The sequence below is a fragment of the Aotus nancymaae genome, unplaced genomic scaffold (assembly GCF_030222135.1).
Source record: "Aotus nancymaae isolate 86718 unplaced genomic scaffold, 86718_ANA_hifiasm-v0.15.2.pri h1tg000059l, whole genome shotgun sequence".
Lineage (NCBI taxonomy): Eukaryota > Metazoa > Chordata > Mammalia > Primates > Aotidae > Aotus > Aotus nancymaae.
The window spans coordinates 11,978,294-11,995,206 of record NW_026988473.1 but is presented as its reverse complement, the minus strand read 5'-3'; the positions used below and the strand labels follow the sequence as shown (position 1 = coordinate 11,995,206).

Here is a 16,913-nt window from a genome sequence, read left to right as displayed (position 1 = left end):
CGCAATTACCTCATCGCATCTCTGTCCTATCCCTTGAGTACTTCTCTATCTTTCTGAAAAGACACGATTCTTAAAAGACAGGACTTGCAACTCCCTTTGGGTTAAAGGCCTGATCCTAGTACCATGCCTAGCACTCAGGGTCTCCTTGATGAATGCTTGAATGAGGAACTGGCGGGAATAGAACTGTGGGTAAACCACTTCACTGAGTTAACAAATTAATAGGTTCAAAAATTTCCAGGAGTTAGATAGTTGTGGGATTCTCTCTCTGAATCTTTTTTTTTTTTCAACTTTTATATCCAGGGGGTACATGTGCAGTCTTGTTAAAAATATGGAACCTGGCTGGGTGTGGTGGCTCATGCCTGTAATCCCAGCACTGTAGGAGGTCAAGATGAGTGAATCATTTGAGGTCAGGAGTTCAAGACCAGCCTGGCCAATATAGTGAAACCCTGTCTCTACTGAAAGTACAAAAATTAGCAGGATGTGGTGGCAGATGCCTGTAATCCAAGTTACTTGGGAGGCTGAGGCAGGAGAATCTCTTGAACCCGGAAGGCAGAGGTTGCAGTAAGCTGAGATTGGGCCACTGCACTCCAGCCTGGGCAACAGAGCGAGACTCTGTCTCAAAAAAATATATGGACTGCTTCACAGATTTGCATGTCATTCTTGCACAGGGGCCATGCTAATCCTCTTTGTCTCATTCCAATTTTAGTATATGTGCTGCCGAAGCGAGCACTCTCTTAATCTTTTTAATGAATGAACATGAATTAATATACACTAGCAAAAGAAGTAATGAGACATTTAAAATTTATTTTATTCATTTAAACTCTTTGAATGTTTTTCTCCATATATCAATCCAATCTATTTGACAACTTGGGTTCATTTCTTGAGTCTCTCAAAGAATGCAATTGGGTGTCAGGCAGTAGAGGAAGAGCTGATGGAGATTTAAGCATTTATCTAGAATCATTTAGTTTAGATTTTGGGTTTTGGATTGGGAATTCAAGAAAAGGTTCCTTTGCATTTTGTTAATTAGCATTAGGGTAGCAGGAGCAATAATAACTCCCTGGGCTTCTGTGCAGGTGCAATAGCCCACGTGTGTCCAACTAAATCCTGGGTATCAGTTCTTCCCCGTCCCCCATCTTTCTGCAGAACAAGGGACAACAGATAATTTGGGGACAGTTTGGCTGCTTGGTGGTGGCAGAGGTGGTATATGTGTCCATAAAGTAGGGTAACTACTGCTTACCACAGTAAGGTGGTGTTCTTTTTCGCTCATATAACAGTCCTATGAGAGTCTAGGGTGGGGATTGGCAAATGACAGCCCGTGGTCCAAATCCAGCTTATAGCCTGTTTGTGTATGGCCCATGAGCTAAGAAAAGGTTTTACATTTTAAAGAGTTGCGAAAACAAAAATAAACAAAAAACCACAAAGAAGAATATGTGGCAGAGACTACCTGTGGCTCATAAGCTTAAACTATTTAAATCTGATCCCTTACAGAAAATGTTGGGGAATCCCCGCTCCAGGAAGAAGTGAGTCGTTTTCCTCAGAGACCTAGGATCCTGCCAGCTCTTGGCTCTATGATGGGGAAAGAGATAGTGGGGAAGACACTCCTGCTTCTTAAAACTCTCAGCCCACAGGTGAAATGCATCATTGCCTGGATGCAAGGGGATAAAAAAGGTAGCCCTTGGTTCTCCCTCTCTCCTTCTCTCTTATATCCTACTTCTTTACCTTTCCTTCAGCTTTTGAGAAACAAGAGAATATCCTTTCAATGTAGCTAATCTGGGCCTGAAACAAAGCCCACAGGTTCTGGCACCATCTCTCTAAGCCATGGATCAGAGAGCTGAAAGTATTAAAAAGTTAATACGTGCTCTGTACCAGGCCCGATGGTGGATGTTGAGGGGGGCATGTGTACCAGGCCCCAGGGTGGATGCTGGGGGCACCTGCTCTGTACCAGGCCCCAGGGTGGATGCTGGGGGCATCTGCTCTGCACCAGGCCTCAGGATGGATGCTGGGGGCACCTGCTCTGTACCAGGCCCCAGGGTGGATGCTGGGGGCATCTGCTGTGCACCAGGCCTCAGGATGGATGCTGGAGTACTTGCTCTGTACCAGGCCCTGGGGTAGATGCTAGGGGCAACTGTACCCTCCACCATAGTTCCTAGGTCAGAGCAGGTACCCTGTGCATTTGTTTGCTTGACCTGCGTACAAGTTGAGAGGAATGAGGTAAGGAAAAAGGCTTCCTAGTGAAGACAGCATTATCATACTTGATTCACAGCTAAAAGGACAGGAAAAATTTAGAAAGAATAGTAAGAATTTATAGATGACACAACCAGGCTAGTAAATTGCAGACCCAGGGCTTGATTCCAGAGCTGTTTGGCTCTCAATCTCATTCTCTCCAGAGAAAATTCAAATAATGAATTTTTCAGAGAATTTGACTATGAAACTGTCTAACACATTAAGTCAAGTCAAACTTCTGCAGCATCTGCGTGCAGTATCTCCACCGAGAAGGGTGATCATTGTCTGGAGGCTGCTACATTGTAAGCGAGGTCGCAAATGAGATAAACGGGTGGGAATTGCGTCCTGAAATTTCCTTCAGCCAACAGAAGCATGAAGTGTCTGGGGCTGCAATGCAATTATGTGAGAGGAAGCCAGTGTTTACAGACTGCCCACTGTGGGGATGTTAGGCATGGTGAAGACGCACGCAGAAATCTGAAGACTTTGAACTTGTTTATTTCTGATTCTGTATCTCTACATGCTTCCAATGCCAGGAATGCCGAAGCCAGAAAGAACTTGCTTAATTATTTATAGGGGAAAGGGCAAGGGCTTTAGACCTTGGCAGACCTGGATCCAAATTCCAGTTCAGGAATTTGTGACTGTAGCAAAACACTATTTCTTTTTCTCCAAAGGGTCAGAAATAGTGAATAATTTGCCCAAGTTACACAACTAGGATGTAATTGCTTTATTTATGTTACTGAATAACCAAGTAGCCTAACACTTAGTGGTTTAAAGTAACAACAACAATCAGTTATTTAGCTCACAGATTTTTAGTTTGGGGAGGGCTTAGCAGGGAAGGCTGGTGTCAGCTTGGCCAGCTCAACTGGGGGCTGAACGATCTATTTCTCAGACAACTTATTCACCTGCTGGCACGCTGGTGCTGGCTGTCAGTGGAAGCTTGGCCAGGGCTGAGGGCTGAGGGACTTAGTTCCTCTCCACCTAGGCCTTTCCACAGGCTGCATAGGCTTCCTCATGCTATTGTGACTGGGTTTCAAGAAGCAGGAAGAGGAAACTGATGGTTTCCAATCCCGGGCCTGGAAACTGGCACAGCATGACTTCCATTTTATTCTGTTGTTAAGCTGTCACAGAACCCAGATGCAATGGAGTAGCCATAGACCCCACTTTTGTTCAAGAATTTGGGGCTGTATTTTAAAACTGGCACAATAATGGAGATATTATATTTTCTCATTTAATTCTTTTTTTTTTTTTTTTTTTTTTTGAGACGGAGTTTTGCTCGTTACCCAGGCTGGAGTGCAATGGCGCGATCTCGGCTCACTGCAACCTCCGCCTCCTGGGTTCAGGCAATTCTCCTGCCTCAGCCTCCTGAGTAGCTGGGATTACAGGCACGCACCACCATGCCCAGCTAATTTTTTGTATTTTTAGTAGAGACGGGGTTTCACCATGTTGACCAGGATGGTCTCGATCTCTTGACCTCGTGATCCACCTGCCTCGGCCTCCCAAAGTGCTGGGATTACAGGCGTGAGCCACCGCGCCCGGCCCTCTCATTTAATTCTAAAATGAGATAGGAAGTCATCTCTTTGGAACTCTTTTGTATTATCTGTTTTTTTTTTTTTTTTTTTTTTAAATAGGATTATTTAGTGATTTACTCATGGTCACATATTTCAAGTTGATGATGGAACTCAAATTCAAACCCAGTGTGGATTCAAACCCAATTATGTTGATTCTCTTAACAGCCATCTTCACTCTCCTACTGGCATTTCCTCAGTTAAAGTCACCATCACTCCGTACTATACTTGCAACAACCTTCCAAGCCAGCCTTCCTGCCTCCTATCTTTTTTTGACATGAAGTCTCTCTCTGTTGCCCAGGCTTGGGCGTAGTAGCGCAATATCGGCTCACTGCAACCTCCGCCTCCTGGGTTCAAGTGATTCTCCTGCCTCAGCCTCTCAAGTAGCTGGGATTACAGGTGCCCACCACCATGCCTGGCTAATTTTTGTATTTTTAGTGGAGACTGGGTTTCACCACGTTGGCCAGCTGATCTTGGACTCCTGACCTCAAGTGGTCCACCCGCCTCGGACTCCCAAAGTGCTGGGATTACACGCGTGAGGGATTACATGTGTGAGCCATCATTCCCGGCCTCTGCTTCTTATCTTGTTCCCCTCCAAACCTGCCCCTTCAAAGGGGCAAAAAGAATAGCATTGCTCATCTGCTTATAATTCTTTTTTTTGCCATAATTTTTAAAAATTATATTTTAAGTTCTGGGGAACACATGCAGATCGTGCAGGATTATTACATAAGTATACACATGCCATGGTGGTGTGCTGCATCCATTTCCCCATCATCTACATTAGGTTTTTCTCCTAATGGTATCCCTCCCCAATCCCCCCACCCCCTGCTATTCCTCCCCTAGTCCCCCCACCCGCAACAGGCCCTGATGTGTGATGTTCCCCTCCCTGTGTCCATGTGCTTATAATTCTTAAAGGCTCCCTGTAGCCTTCAGACTGAAGCTCAGCTTCTTCCTTTCCCTTAATTTGGTTGCTAGCCCCTCGTGGTGTCTCGCCTACTCCTCAGGCTCAGAAACAGTCATTTTCTCTCTATATTTTATTCCAGGAAAAGTCAACATGTAGATTTCCCCTTGGACATTTACTGATTCAAACATGATGCTAAGTGCTTTACAGGAATTATCCAATTTACATTTTCACAACAGCTCTGTTAGGTTCTGTTTTATTTGAAGCCAGGTATGCTCGCTTGGAAATCAAGTTCTTGAACTCTATGGTAAACTGTCTCTACTTGAAGTTAAATGCACAATTTCCTCTCTGGTGCTTGGAATCTTATACTTGCTATGTCTTCTCTCTATCTCTACCTTTTGTCTCACTAACTTATACTTCCTTTTCAGGTTCAGCTTTAGACAGTTTTCCTTCCAGGAAGACTTCTCAAGACTGGTTGAGCTTCCCTGCTATTTCTGCCCATTGTATCCTGTCTTATTCCTAGCCAGTGCATTCTTTTTTTGTACTCATATTGTTTGTTTTCTCATGTCCCTCATGGACTATAAATTCTTTGAGGGTTAGAACAGTGTCTTGATGTCATGTTTCTTTTCTGAAGTGAAAGGCATTTGAGTACCACATCCTCCAACCTCACAGGTTCTCTTTGAGCTTTCATCATCTAAGAGGCTATGAGTTTGCTGAGCTCTTACTGCCACATATGCAGCCATATACCAAAAACTGGACCCAGGTAACTGAGTTTGTCATGATGGGCTTTGCTGGCAGCCATGAAATGCACCTCCTCTTCTTCACACTCTTCCTCACCATATACGTGTTCACCTTGGTGGAGAATTTGGCCATCATTTTAGTGGTGGGCTTGGACCACCGACTACAGAGACCCATGTATTTCTTCCTGACACACTTGTCCTGCCTTGAAATCTGGTACACCTCTGTTACAGTGCCCAAGATGCTGGCTGGTTTTCTTTGGGTGGATGGTGGCAAGACTATCTCTTATGCTGGCTGCCTGTCCCAGCTCTTTATCTTCACGTTCCTTGGGGCAACTGAGTGTTTCCTACTGGCTGCCATGGCCTATGACCGTTATGTGGCCATTTGCATGCCTCTCCACTATGGGGCCTTGGTGTCCTGGGGCACCTGCATCCGTCTGGCAGCTGCTTGTTGGCTGGTAGGCTTCCTCACACCCATCTTGCCAACCTACCTCATGTCTCAGCTGACATTTTGTGGCCCAAATGTCATTGACCACTTCTTCTGTGATGCTGCACCCTTGCTAGCCTTGTCATGCTCAGATGTCACTTGGAATGAGACTGTGGATTTTCTGGTGTCTCTGGCTGTGCTACTGGACTCCTCTGTGGTCATTGTTGTGTCCTATGGCAACATTGTCTGGACACTGCTGCACATCCGCTCAGCTGCCGAGCGCCAGAAGGCCTTCTCTACCTGTGCAGCTCACCTGACGGTGGTGAGCCTCTTCTATGGCACTCTTTTTTTTATGTATGTCCGGACCAAGGTGACTTCTTCCATCAACTTCAACAAGGTGGTATCTGTCTTCTACTCCATTGTCACACCCATGATCAATCCTCTCATCTACAGCCTTAGGAACAAGGAGGTGAAGGGAGCGCTGGGTAGAGTCTTTTCTCTCAAGTCTTGGAAGGGACAGTGAGGAGGCAGATGGGAACCCAGTTTCCTTGCCTTGGATATTTGAAAAGAGGTTGGTCAATAACATTTAAGCGGAGACCAAATCAAGAATGCAGTTCCATTTATAACAGCCACAAAAAGTACAATACCTAGGAATACAACTAACCAAGGAGGTGAAAGATATTTATAAGGGGAACTACAATACACTGCTAAAAGAAATCAGAGATGATACAAACAAATGAAAAAACATTCCATGCTCACAGATTGAAAGAATCAATATCATTAAAATGATCATACTGCCCAAAGCAATCCACAGATTCAATGCTATTCCTATCAAACTCTCAATGTCATTTTTCACAGAATTAGGAAAAGCTATTCTAAAATTCATATGAAAGCAAAAAAGGATCCCAAATTGCCAAAGCAATCCTAAGCAAAAAGAACAAACCTGGAGGCATTACATTATCTGACTTAAAACTGTACTATAAGGCTACAGTAAACAAAACAGCATGGTACTAGTATAAAAACAGATACATAGACCAATGGAACAGAATAGAGAACCCAGAAATAAAGCTTCACATTGCTACCAACTGATATTTTGAAAAAGTTGACAAAAAAGAAGCAATGGAGAAAGGATTCCCTATTCAGTAAATGGTGCTGGGAAAACTGGCTATCCATATGTGGAAGATTGAAACTGGACCTCTACTTAGCACCATATACAAAAATTAACTTAAGATGGATTAAAGACTTAAATGTAAGACCTAAAACTATAAAAAAGTCCTGGAAGAAGGCCTAGGAAATACCCTTCTGGACACTGGTATTGGGAAAGATTTTATTACTAAGTTCTCAAAAGCAATTGCAATGAAAACAAAAATTGACAAGTGGGACTTAATTAAAGAGCTTCTGCACAGTAAAATAAACTATTGACACAATAAACAGGTAATCTACCAAATGGAAGAAAATATTCACTAACTATGCATCTGAGAAAGGTGCAGAATCTATATCCAGAATCTATAAGGGACTTAAATCAACAAGAAAAAAACAACCCCATTAAAAAGTGGGCAAAGGACATGAACAGACACTTCTCAAAAGAAGATATCCAAGTTGTAAACAAACATGAAAAAATTCTCATCATCACTAATCATAAGAGAAGAGCAAATGAAAACCGCAATGAGATACCATCTCACACCAGTTAGAATGGGTACTATCAAAAAGTCAAAAAATAACAGATGTTGGCAAGGTTGCAGAGAAAAGGGAATGCTTATGCACTGTTGCTGGGAGTGTAAATTAGTAAAGCCACGTGGAAAGTAGTTTGAAGATTTCTTAAAGAACTAAAAAAATAACTATAATTCAAGCTAGCAATCCCATTACTAGGTATACACCCAAAGTAAAATAAATCGTTCTATAAAAAAATGACACATGCACTTGTATGTTCATCATGACATTATTCACAGTAACAAAGAGATGGAATTAACCAAGGTGTCCATCAATGGGAGATTGAATAAAGAAAATGAAGTACATATACACCATGGAATACTATGCAGTCATGAAAAAGAATGAAATTATATTATAGGCAGCAACATAGATGTAGAGGGAGGCCATTATCCTAAGCAAATTAATGCAGAAACTAAAAATCAAATATTTCATTTTCTCACTTGTAAGTAGGAGCTAAATCTTGGGTACACACAAACATAAAGATGGGAATAAGAGATACTGGGGATGCCAAAAGGAGGGAGAGAGGGAGGGGGAAATGGCTGAAAAACTGCCTATTGGGTACTGTGTTCCTATCTGGATGACAGAATGAGTAGAAGTCCAAACCTCAACATCCCACAATATATCCTTGTAACAAATATGCACATGTACCCTCTGAATCTAAAATAAAAATTGAAATAAAAAAAGTAAAAGAACAGTGGTGAGGACTATGGAAGGGGGCTATGGTCTGAATAGTCAGGAGTTAAGGACTATATATTAGATAAAGTAAAATGCTAAGCTCTATTACAAGAGAGACTTAACTATAGTGTAACTTAAAGAATGAAGGAGATTTTTTTTTTCTGGCAAGAGTCCAAAGTGAGGGTTCCAGGTTGGTGGGTGGCTCTGTTCACCTTTAAGGATGCAAGTTCATTCCATCTTGCAGGATCGACATCCCCTAGGATATTGGCTAAGAAAGTTCTGCTGGCCAAATCTGGCTCAGCACTTGCTTTTTTAATGGCCTGTGAACTAATAATGGTTTTTACATTTTTAAATGGTTGAAGACAAATTGAAAGAAGAATACTACTTCATGACACACAAAAGTTTTATAAAAGTCAAATTTCAGTGCCCATAAATCAAGTTTAATTGGAACAGAGTCACACCCATATGTATCATCTGAGGTTGCTTTTGTGCTAATGGCAGAGTTGAATGCGGTAGTTTTAGCAGAAACCATTGTTTAGGGCCTCTTGTTATTTACATGGTCAACACCGGGTCCCAATGGGAAAGAAGGGTGAGAAAGAGAATGGAGGAGACACGCTGTCTTAAGGTTTCCTTCCTCCCTTCCTTCCTTCCTTTCTTCCTTCCTTCCTTCCTCCCTCCTTCCCTCCCTTCCTTCCTCTTCTTCTTTTGTGTGTGTGTGTGTGTGTGTATGTGTATGTGTGTGTGTGTGTGTATGAGACAGGGTCTCACTCTGTCACCCAGGCTGGAGTGTGGTGGCATGACCTTGGCTCATTGCAACCTCTACCTCCTGAACCTAAGCAATCCTGCCACCCCTGCCTCCTGAGTAGCAGGAAGTACAGGTGCATAGTACCAAACCTGGCTAATTTTTGTATTTTTTGTAGAGATAGTTTCGTCAGGTTGTTTCCCAGGCTAGTCTCAAACTTCTGGGCTCAAACAATTTGCCTACCTCAGCCTCCCAAAGTACTGGGACTACAGGAATGAATTAAGATGTCTTTTTAAAATTATTTATTTATTTTTTATTTTATTATTATACTTTAAGTTCTGGGGTACATGTGCAGATCATGCAGGATTGTTAGGTATACACATGTCGTGGTGGTTTGCTTCATCCATCCCCCTGTCATCTACATTAGGTATTTCTTCTAATGTTATCCATTCCAAATGCCCCCACCCCCTGCTATCCTTCCCCTAGCACCCCCAACCCCCAAAGGCCCCAGTGTGTGATGTTCCCCTCCCTGTGTCCATGTGTTCTCATTGTTCAACACCCACTTATAAGTGAGAACATGTGGTGTTTGGTTTTCTGTTCTTGTGTCAGTTTGCTGAGAATGATGGTTTCCAGCTTCATCCATGTCCCTGCAAAGGACATGAACTCATCCTTTTTATGGCTGCATAGTATTCCATGGTGTATATATGCCACATTTTCTTTATCCAGTCTATCACTGATGGGCATCTGGGTTGGCTCCAAGTCTTCGCTATTCTGAACAGTGCGACAATCAATATACATGTGCATGTGTCTTTATAATAGAATGATTTATAATCCTTTGGGCATATACCCACTAATGGGATTGCTGGGCAAATGGTATTTCTGGTTCTAGATCCTTGAGAAATTGCCACACTGTCTTCCACAATGGTTGAACTAATTTTCACTCCCACCAACAATGTAAAAGCATTCCTATTTCTTATTTTCTGCAGCATCTGTTGTCTCCATTTTTTTTAATGATTGCCATTCTAACTGGTGTGAGATGGTATCTCAATGTGGTTTTGATTTGCATTTCTCTAATGACTAGTGATGATGAGCATTTTTTCATATGTTTGTTGGCTTCATAAATGTCTTCTTTTGAAAAGTGTCTGTTCATATCCTTTGCCACTTTTTGATGGGTTTTTTTTTTCTTGTAAATTTGTTTAAGTTCTCTGTAGATTCTGGATATTAGCCCTTTGTCAGAAGGATAGATTGCAACAATTTTCTCCATTCTGTTGGTTGCTGGTTCACTCTAATGATAGTTTCTTTTGCTGCACAGAAACTCTTAAGTTTAATTATATCCCATTTTTCTATTTTGGCTTTTGTTGTCATTGCTTTTGGTGTTTTAGTCATTAAGTCCTTGCCTATGCCTATGTCCTGAATGGTTTTGCTTAGGTTTTCTTCTAGGGTTTTTATGGTGTTAGGTCTTATGTTTAAATCTTTAATCCATCTGGAGTTAATTTTTGTAAAGGTGTAAGAAAGGGATCCAGTTTCAGCTTGCATATAGCTAGTCAGTTTTCCCAACACTGTTTATTAAACAGGGAATCCTTTCCCCATCGCTTGTTTTTGGTGGATTTGTCAAAGATCAGATGGTTGTAGATGTGTGGCATTACTTTCGAGGCCTCTGTTCTGTTCCATTGGTCTATACCTCTGTTTTGGTACCAGTACCATTAGATGTAGCAATCACCACTTCCACTCACCTCTTTGGTGAAAAGTGAGCCTTAGGTCAAATCTAACTGCAAGGGTAGTAAAAATAGTCCGTAGTTAGGTAGCCAGATGCCCAGTCACAATTTAATTATTGTAGAAATAGAAAACAACAAATTGTGGTAGACAATCTGCAGTTTCTTGGACAAACTAAGTCCCTGGAATAAAAGCTGGTTTTTCATGTGATCCATGCACTTAACCGTGCACTGAATCTATATTTGCTTATTTGATATATAGAGGGTTCCCCTATATCAGTTGGTGTTTTGGAAATTAAAGATCTTTATGGCATTGTCAGCTCTTTTGAAGTAAGGCTTAAAAGGACAATTATAAGGCAGGCAGTTCCTTACATGCAGGTAGATGCATTTAAAAAGACATTTATAATCATCATTTCAATGTGGATTCCAGAAACTATAGAACATGGAAGAGGAAAATGTTGAGCTTGGGACTGAATTGGGAGGAAAGAGATTTTACTCAGCTGGTCAGTAATGAGCATATTACATTATGGTGCCCCTCATCATCACAGACTCCCTGAATAGGATCTGGGCTGTTGCATTTTCTGTAGTTAACAGGAAGGGCACATTTTGAAAACCATTTCATTTATTGACTATTGTATCAGTGCTTTAGATTCTTTTGGATGAAAGCAAGATGCAAAAACAATGCAGAGGTAAGAACCTTACCAGATCAACTATAATAATCCATGTGAAAGAAATACAAGTAGTATATAAACATACTTCATTTTATTGTGTTTTGTGTTATTGTGATTCACAGATAATTTTGTGTGTGTGTGTGTGTGTGTGTGTGTGTTTTACAAACAAAAAGTTTGTAGCAATTCTGTTAAGTCTGTCAGGCCATTTTTTCAACAGCATGTGTTCACTTTGCATCTGTGTGTCACATTTTAGTAATTCTCACATTTTAAAATTTACTATTATTATTATATCTGTATAATGATCTGTGAGTAATAAATTTTGATGTTACTATTGTCATTGTTTTGGGGAGCCATGAACTGTGCACTTAATTGATAAATATGTGTATTCTGACTGCTTCACTGAGTGTATGTTTCCCTGTCTCATTCTGTTTATGTCATGGTTTACTGAATATTTTAACTCTACTGTTGAGACCTACTGCTTGGGAAGAAATATTTCTTCTAAAATATTACTACTCATTGACAATGCACCTGATGACACAAGAGCTCTGATGGAGATGTACAAGGAGATTCATGTTGTTTTCATATCTCCTAACATAACATCCATTCTATAGCCCATGGATCAAGTGGTTTTGATTTCAAGTATTATTTAAGACATACATTTTGCAAGACTATAGCTGCCATAGACAGTGATTTCTCTGATTGATCTGGACAAAGTAAATTCAAATCTTCTGGAAAGAATTGATCATTCTAGATGCCATTAAGAGCATTCATGACTCATGGTAGGAGGTCAAAATATCAACATGATCAGGAGTTTGGAAGAAACTGATTCCAGCCTTCATGGATGAGTTTGAGGGGTTCAAGACTTTAGTGGAAGAAGAAACTGCAGATGTGGTAGAAACAGCAAGTTAATTAGAATTAGAAGTGGAGCCTGAAGATGTGACTGAATTGCTGCAATCTCATGACAAAACTTGGATGGATGAGGAGTTGCTTCTTATGGATGAGCAAAGAAAGTAGTTTCTTGAGATGGAATCTACTCCTGGTGAAGATGCTGTGAACGTTGTTGAAATGACAACAAAGGACTTAGAATATTCCATAAACTTAGGTAATAAAGCACCAGCAGGGTTTGAAAGAATTGATTTGAATTTTGAAAGTTCTACTGTGGGTGAAATAGTGTTAAACAGCATCATATGTTACAGAGAAAATTTTCGCAAAAAGAGTCAGTCAATACAGCAAACTTCATTGTTTTCTTGTTTTAATAAAGCCACCTCCACCTTCAGCAACCACCACCCTAATTGGACAGCAGCCATCAATATCAAGGCATGTCCCTCTATCAGCAAAACGATTAAGATTCTCTGGAGACTCAGATTATTGTTAGCATTTTTTTAGCAATAAAGTATTTTTTAAAGTAAAATATGTAAATTTTCTTAGACAATGCTATTGCACACTAAATAAAGGACACTATAGTGTAAACATAACTTTTGTATGTACTGGGAAACTAAAAATTTGTGTGAGAACTTGCTTTTTTCACTAATTTCCATGGTCTGAAATCAAACCCACAACATGTCTGAGGTATGCCTGTGGGCTTTCAGGCACCTGACCTGAATAGGTATGAACACAAAATGATTTAGACTTTTAGGTTTCTGAACAAAATGGAAAGATGGAAAGAAAGCAAAACATCCTGGGTTATGTAGTTTTCATTTATTGTAGCAGAAAAAATTCAAATTTTAACACAGGGAGTGTTTTCTAAATTTTGAGAAGTACGCTAAGAGTAACTATATGGGAGTGTCAGTAAAGGTGGCCAATTTGAGCTTCTTAAAGAATATATTTTTGAGACAAATTACATAAAATGGTAAAAAGTCTGATGCATACTCTTAGAAAGGATCCTAAGCATGTTAACATAGATCTTGCTTTAATAAAATGTGATACAAGTAACAAAACTGGGAAAAAACCTACTTTTGTGAATGTAATTATTTACATTACAAATTAAAACAATAACTCCCTTAAAAACCAGTCCTACCTACCAGAATTCGAGGTGCATAATATGTGCAGGTATTGATGGCTAAAGTTTTAAAGCCACTACTAATGGCAAATCAATCTGCAATGTAGATAAACCATGCAATCATGTTGTAGAAAATGCATATCTTTGTAAATAGGGAATTTCCAAAAATGTAGTTTCTTCTTTGGGGGACATATTTATTATAGAGTGAAACACTGTCCCATGAAGGAGTAACCTTGCATAGATACTACTTCACTATTACCCAGAGAATGTCTGGGTATTAGGATACTTATTTGTTAGGTGGAAATTATCTGGTAACCACCCTTAGGAAGGTCCTTTGACTTGGGACTTGGTGAGAATGACTGGATCTACACTTTGAAATCAGAACACTACAGTTTTCTGTGTACCATTACATCACTATTGTCAAAAGCTCTGGTATAACTCTGACTAACATTCTTCTGGCCTCTCTTTTATTGCTCCATGTTCTTGTCCCTTGCATGGGATTCTGTTCTGGGATTCTTATTTCATTTTTCAGGGTTATCAGTCTTTTTAGTTAGTCTCTTGCTTTTCCATTTTAACATGCGAGGTCCTTAGCAGTTGATTTCTAGGGTGTGTCTGTCAAAATGTTGGCTGTGGCTGTGGAATGCTACAGCTTTGTTCCTCTAAATCGAGTCTTCTTTTTTATTTTTTAGTTAATTAGTTAATTATTTTTTGAGACAGGGTCTCACTCCAATGCCCAGGCTGCTGTGCAGTGGCACAATCTCTGCTCATTGCAATCTCTGCCTCCCAGGTTCAAGTGATTCTCCTGCCTCAGCCTCCCAAGTAGCTGAAACTATAGGTGCACCACCTCACCTGCCTAATTTTTGTATTTTTAGTAGAGATGGAGTTTCACCATGTTGGCCAGGCTGGACTCAAACTCATGACCTCAGACGATCGACTCACCTTGGCTTCCCAAAGTTCTGGGATTACAGGGGTGGGCCACCACACCTGGCCTAAATGGAATCTTCTTCATATCCTTGTTTTCTTTGGTGGCTTCATTCTCATTGGTTCCAATAACATCTTTGGCCATCCTTGGCAAGGTAGGATTTTCAGCACCTGGTGGTAGGAACTTAAAATGGATCTCGTTGCCCGGAAATGTGGTTGCCTTGATACCTTGAGATGTTTTGTGTAACTCCAGTAAGCTCTGTCTCTCCCCAGAGAGAGAGGTTGCTACCCAGGAGCACTTTCATTTAATTAGTTGATGCCCAGTATTTTGTGGGCTTCTTTAGCATCCTCACAGTCTCATGGAAGTGGAGGGGCTTCCTTTAGAGCAGACTTTGCATAGGTGGTCACTCCACTGGGTCTGTGACAGTCACCTGTCCTCATTTACTCCAAGGCAAGCAGCTACAGGTTATTTACTTATGAAACAATTTCACAACAGGTATATTTAGCCCACTCCACTCAGGGTAGGTTCGTGATGGTAGATCACAAATGCTTTGCTTATAAGGATTATAGTTTAGACTCTCTGAAGGTCCCTCCCAGGACCTAGTTTAGAGCAGGTGTCCTGCAAAAGTTTCAGTTATTTGGAAATAAATCAAGGTGCAGGTTTTGCCACTGGGTATGATTTTATTGATTTAACAAATGCTTGCTTAGTGTTTGTTCTGTGCCAGATACTTTCCTAAATGTTTTACTAAATTTATTAATCCTAAATGTATTTACTCCTTATTGATAATATTATGAAGTCAGTGCTATTATTATCCTCCTTTATGGATGAGAAAACTGAGGGACAGAGAAGCTAAGTAACTTGTCCAAAGTCACCCACTTACAGCAAAGTAAGTGGCAAAACTAGGGCTTGAAATCTGTTCATTGACTCTTAACCTCTGTACAATGTTGCCCTGAGTAAACTGATCCCCTCTCTTGGCATCAGTTCCCTTATCTGTAAAAGGACAGAGTGGACTAGGTGACTTTAAATATCTACCTTTTGAGTGTTTGTCATGTGCTGAGACGTTTCATACAGCTTCTTGTTTTACCATCCAACAACCTGAAGATAAAGTCTTAGTCTCATTTTATACTGGAGGAAACTGAGGCTCGGAGAGGTAAGGTAACATGCCCAGGTTTATATAGCTACAACAGCAGGAGGACACGAACCAGGTCTGTCTGGGTCCACTCAACCACTCTACCTCTCTCCTCTCAAAGGCCTCTTCCAATGCTCATTTTGCATAAGTTGATTCATTCATTTATCAACCACGTATTCTGTCTCCTCACTGTATGAGGTGCTGGCTAGGTGCTGAGAGGCCATAGAATGAATTAGACCAGATGCTTCCTTCAAAGACGATATTCTAGGCCGGGCGCGGTGGCTCATGCCTGTAATCCCAGCACTTTGGGAGGCCGAGGCGGGTGGATCACGAGGTCAAGAGATCGAGACCATTCTGGTCAACATGGTTAAACCCCGTCTCTACTAAAAATACAAAAAAAAATTAGCTGGGCATGGTGGTGCGTACCTGTAATCCCAGCTACTCAGGAGGCTGAGGCAGGAGAATTGCCTGAACCCAGGAGGCAGAGGTTGCAGTGAGCCGAGATTGCGCCATTGCACTCCACCCTGGGTAACAAGAGCGAAACTTCGTCTCAAAAAAAAAAAAAGACGATATTCTTTGCGAACATGTCTCCTCTCCCCTTGATAGAATTAAATATAAAATAGATGGAGCTCAGGGACAGGGAGGGGTTCAGACCTGTGTGATGGGGCTCAGAAGAAGGCTTTTCTTCCTTGTGGGGAGTTCAGGAGGCATCCCTGAGAAGGCTACACTCCTCATGGTTCACTTCTGTTTTTCCCACTTGAGATGATGCTGGCCAGACATTTGTTCATTTGTGTTCTTTTCAGGGTAGAGAAGGATGATGTAGCATTTGAGAAAGAAGAGGGAGGACATGAGGCCTCCTCCTGATGCCAAGATGACAAAGACTTCCACGGCCATGTTGTCTTTGTCCCAGGCACTTATATGGGCAGGTATGAAGGACACCCAGACACAGGAGAAAACCAATGTGCTGAGAGTGATATGCTTTGCTTCATTGAAGGTGTCAGGCAGCCGGCGGGTGGGGAAGGCCACCAGCAACTGACCAGACCTAGCAAACCCAAGTAGCCCAGCACAGCATAGAACAGTTCCAAGGAGCCTTTATCACACTTTACAGTCACCATGGGCCCAGGTTCTGTAGAGGCCACAGGCTGTGAGGGCCATCTGGTCACCCAGAGTGCACACAAGGCTGCCTGGGTCAGGGAACAGACAGTGAGGATGGTGCTAGGGAGGACTGGCCCTGCCTACCTCCTAAGCCGGGTGTCTGGCTGGGTGGCGTGGAAGGCTGCCACCACCATGATGGTCTTGGCCAGCACAGTGGACATGCAGACCGTGAAGGTGACCCCAAAGGCTGCCTGGTGCTCAGCACAGGTGACAGAGTCTGGTTGGCCAATGAACATGAAGGGACAGAGGAAGCTGAGGGCCAAGGAGGACAGCAGGAGGTAGCTGAGCTGGCAGTTATTGGCTCGGACGATGGGAGTGTGGTGGCATCAGATGAGGATGCCTAAG

At 41.7% G+C, this 16,913-nt stretch overlaps 1 protein-coding gene and 1 non-coding gene across 2 annotated transcripts; one reads left to right on the top strand and one right to left on the bottom strand.

Moving 5' to 3' along the window:
- Nucleotides 1–623: 623 nt before the first annotated feature.
- Nucleotides 624–730, bottom strand: LOC135270266 (U6 spliceosomal RNA). Its single transcript, XR_010338433.1, has one exon. It is a non-coding gene; the product is annotated as a U6 spliceosomal RNA (small nuclear RNA).
- Nucleotides 731–5,422: 4,692 nt separating this feature from the next.
- LOC105733799 (olfactory receptor 6Q1) lies at nt 5,423–6,376 on the top strand. The gene has a single exon (XM_012476429.2). It carries the CDS (start codon nt 5,423–5,425, stop codon nt 6,374–6,376), a length of 954 nt encoding a protein of 317 aa, XP_012331852.2.
- Nucleotides 6,377–16,913: the final 10,537 nt, after the last annotated feature.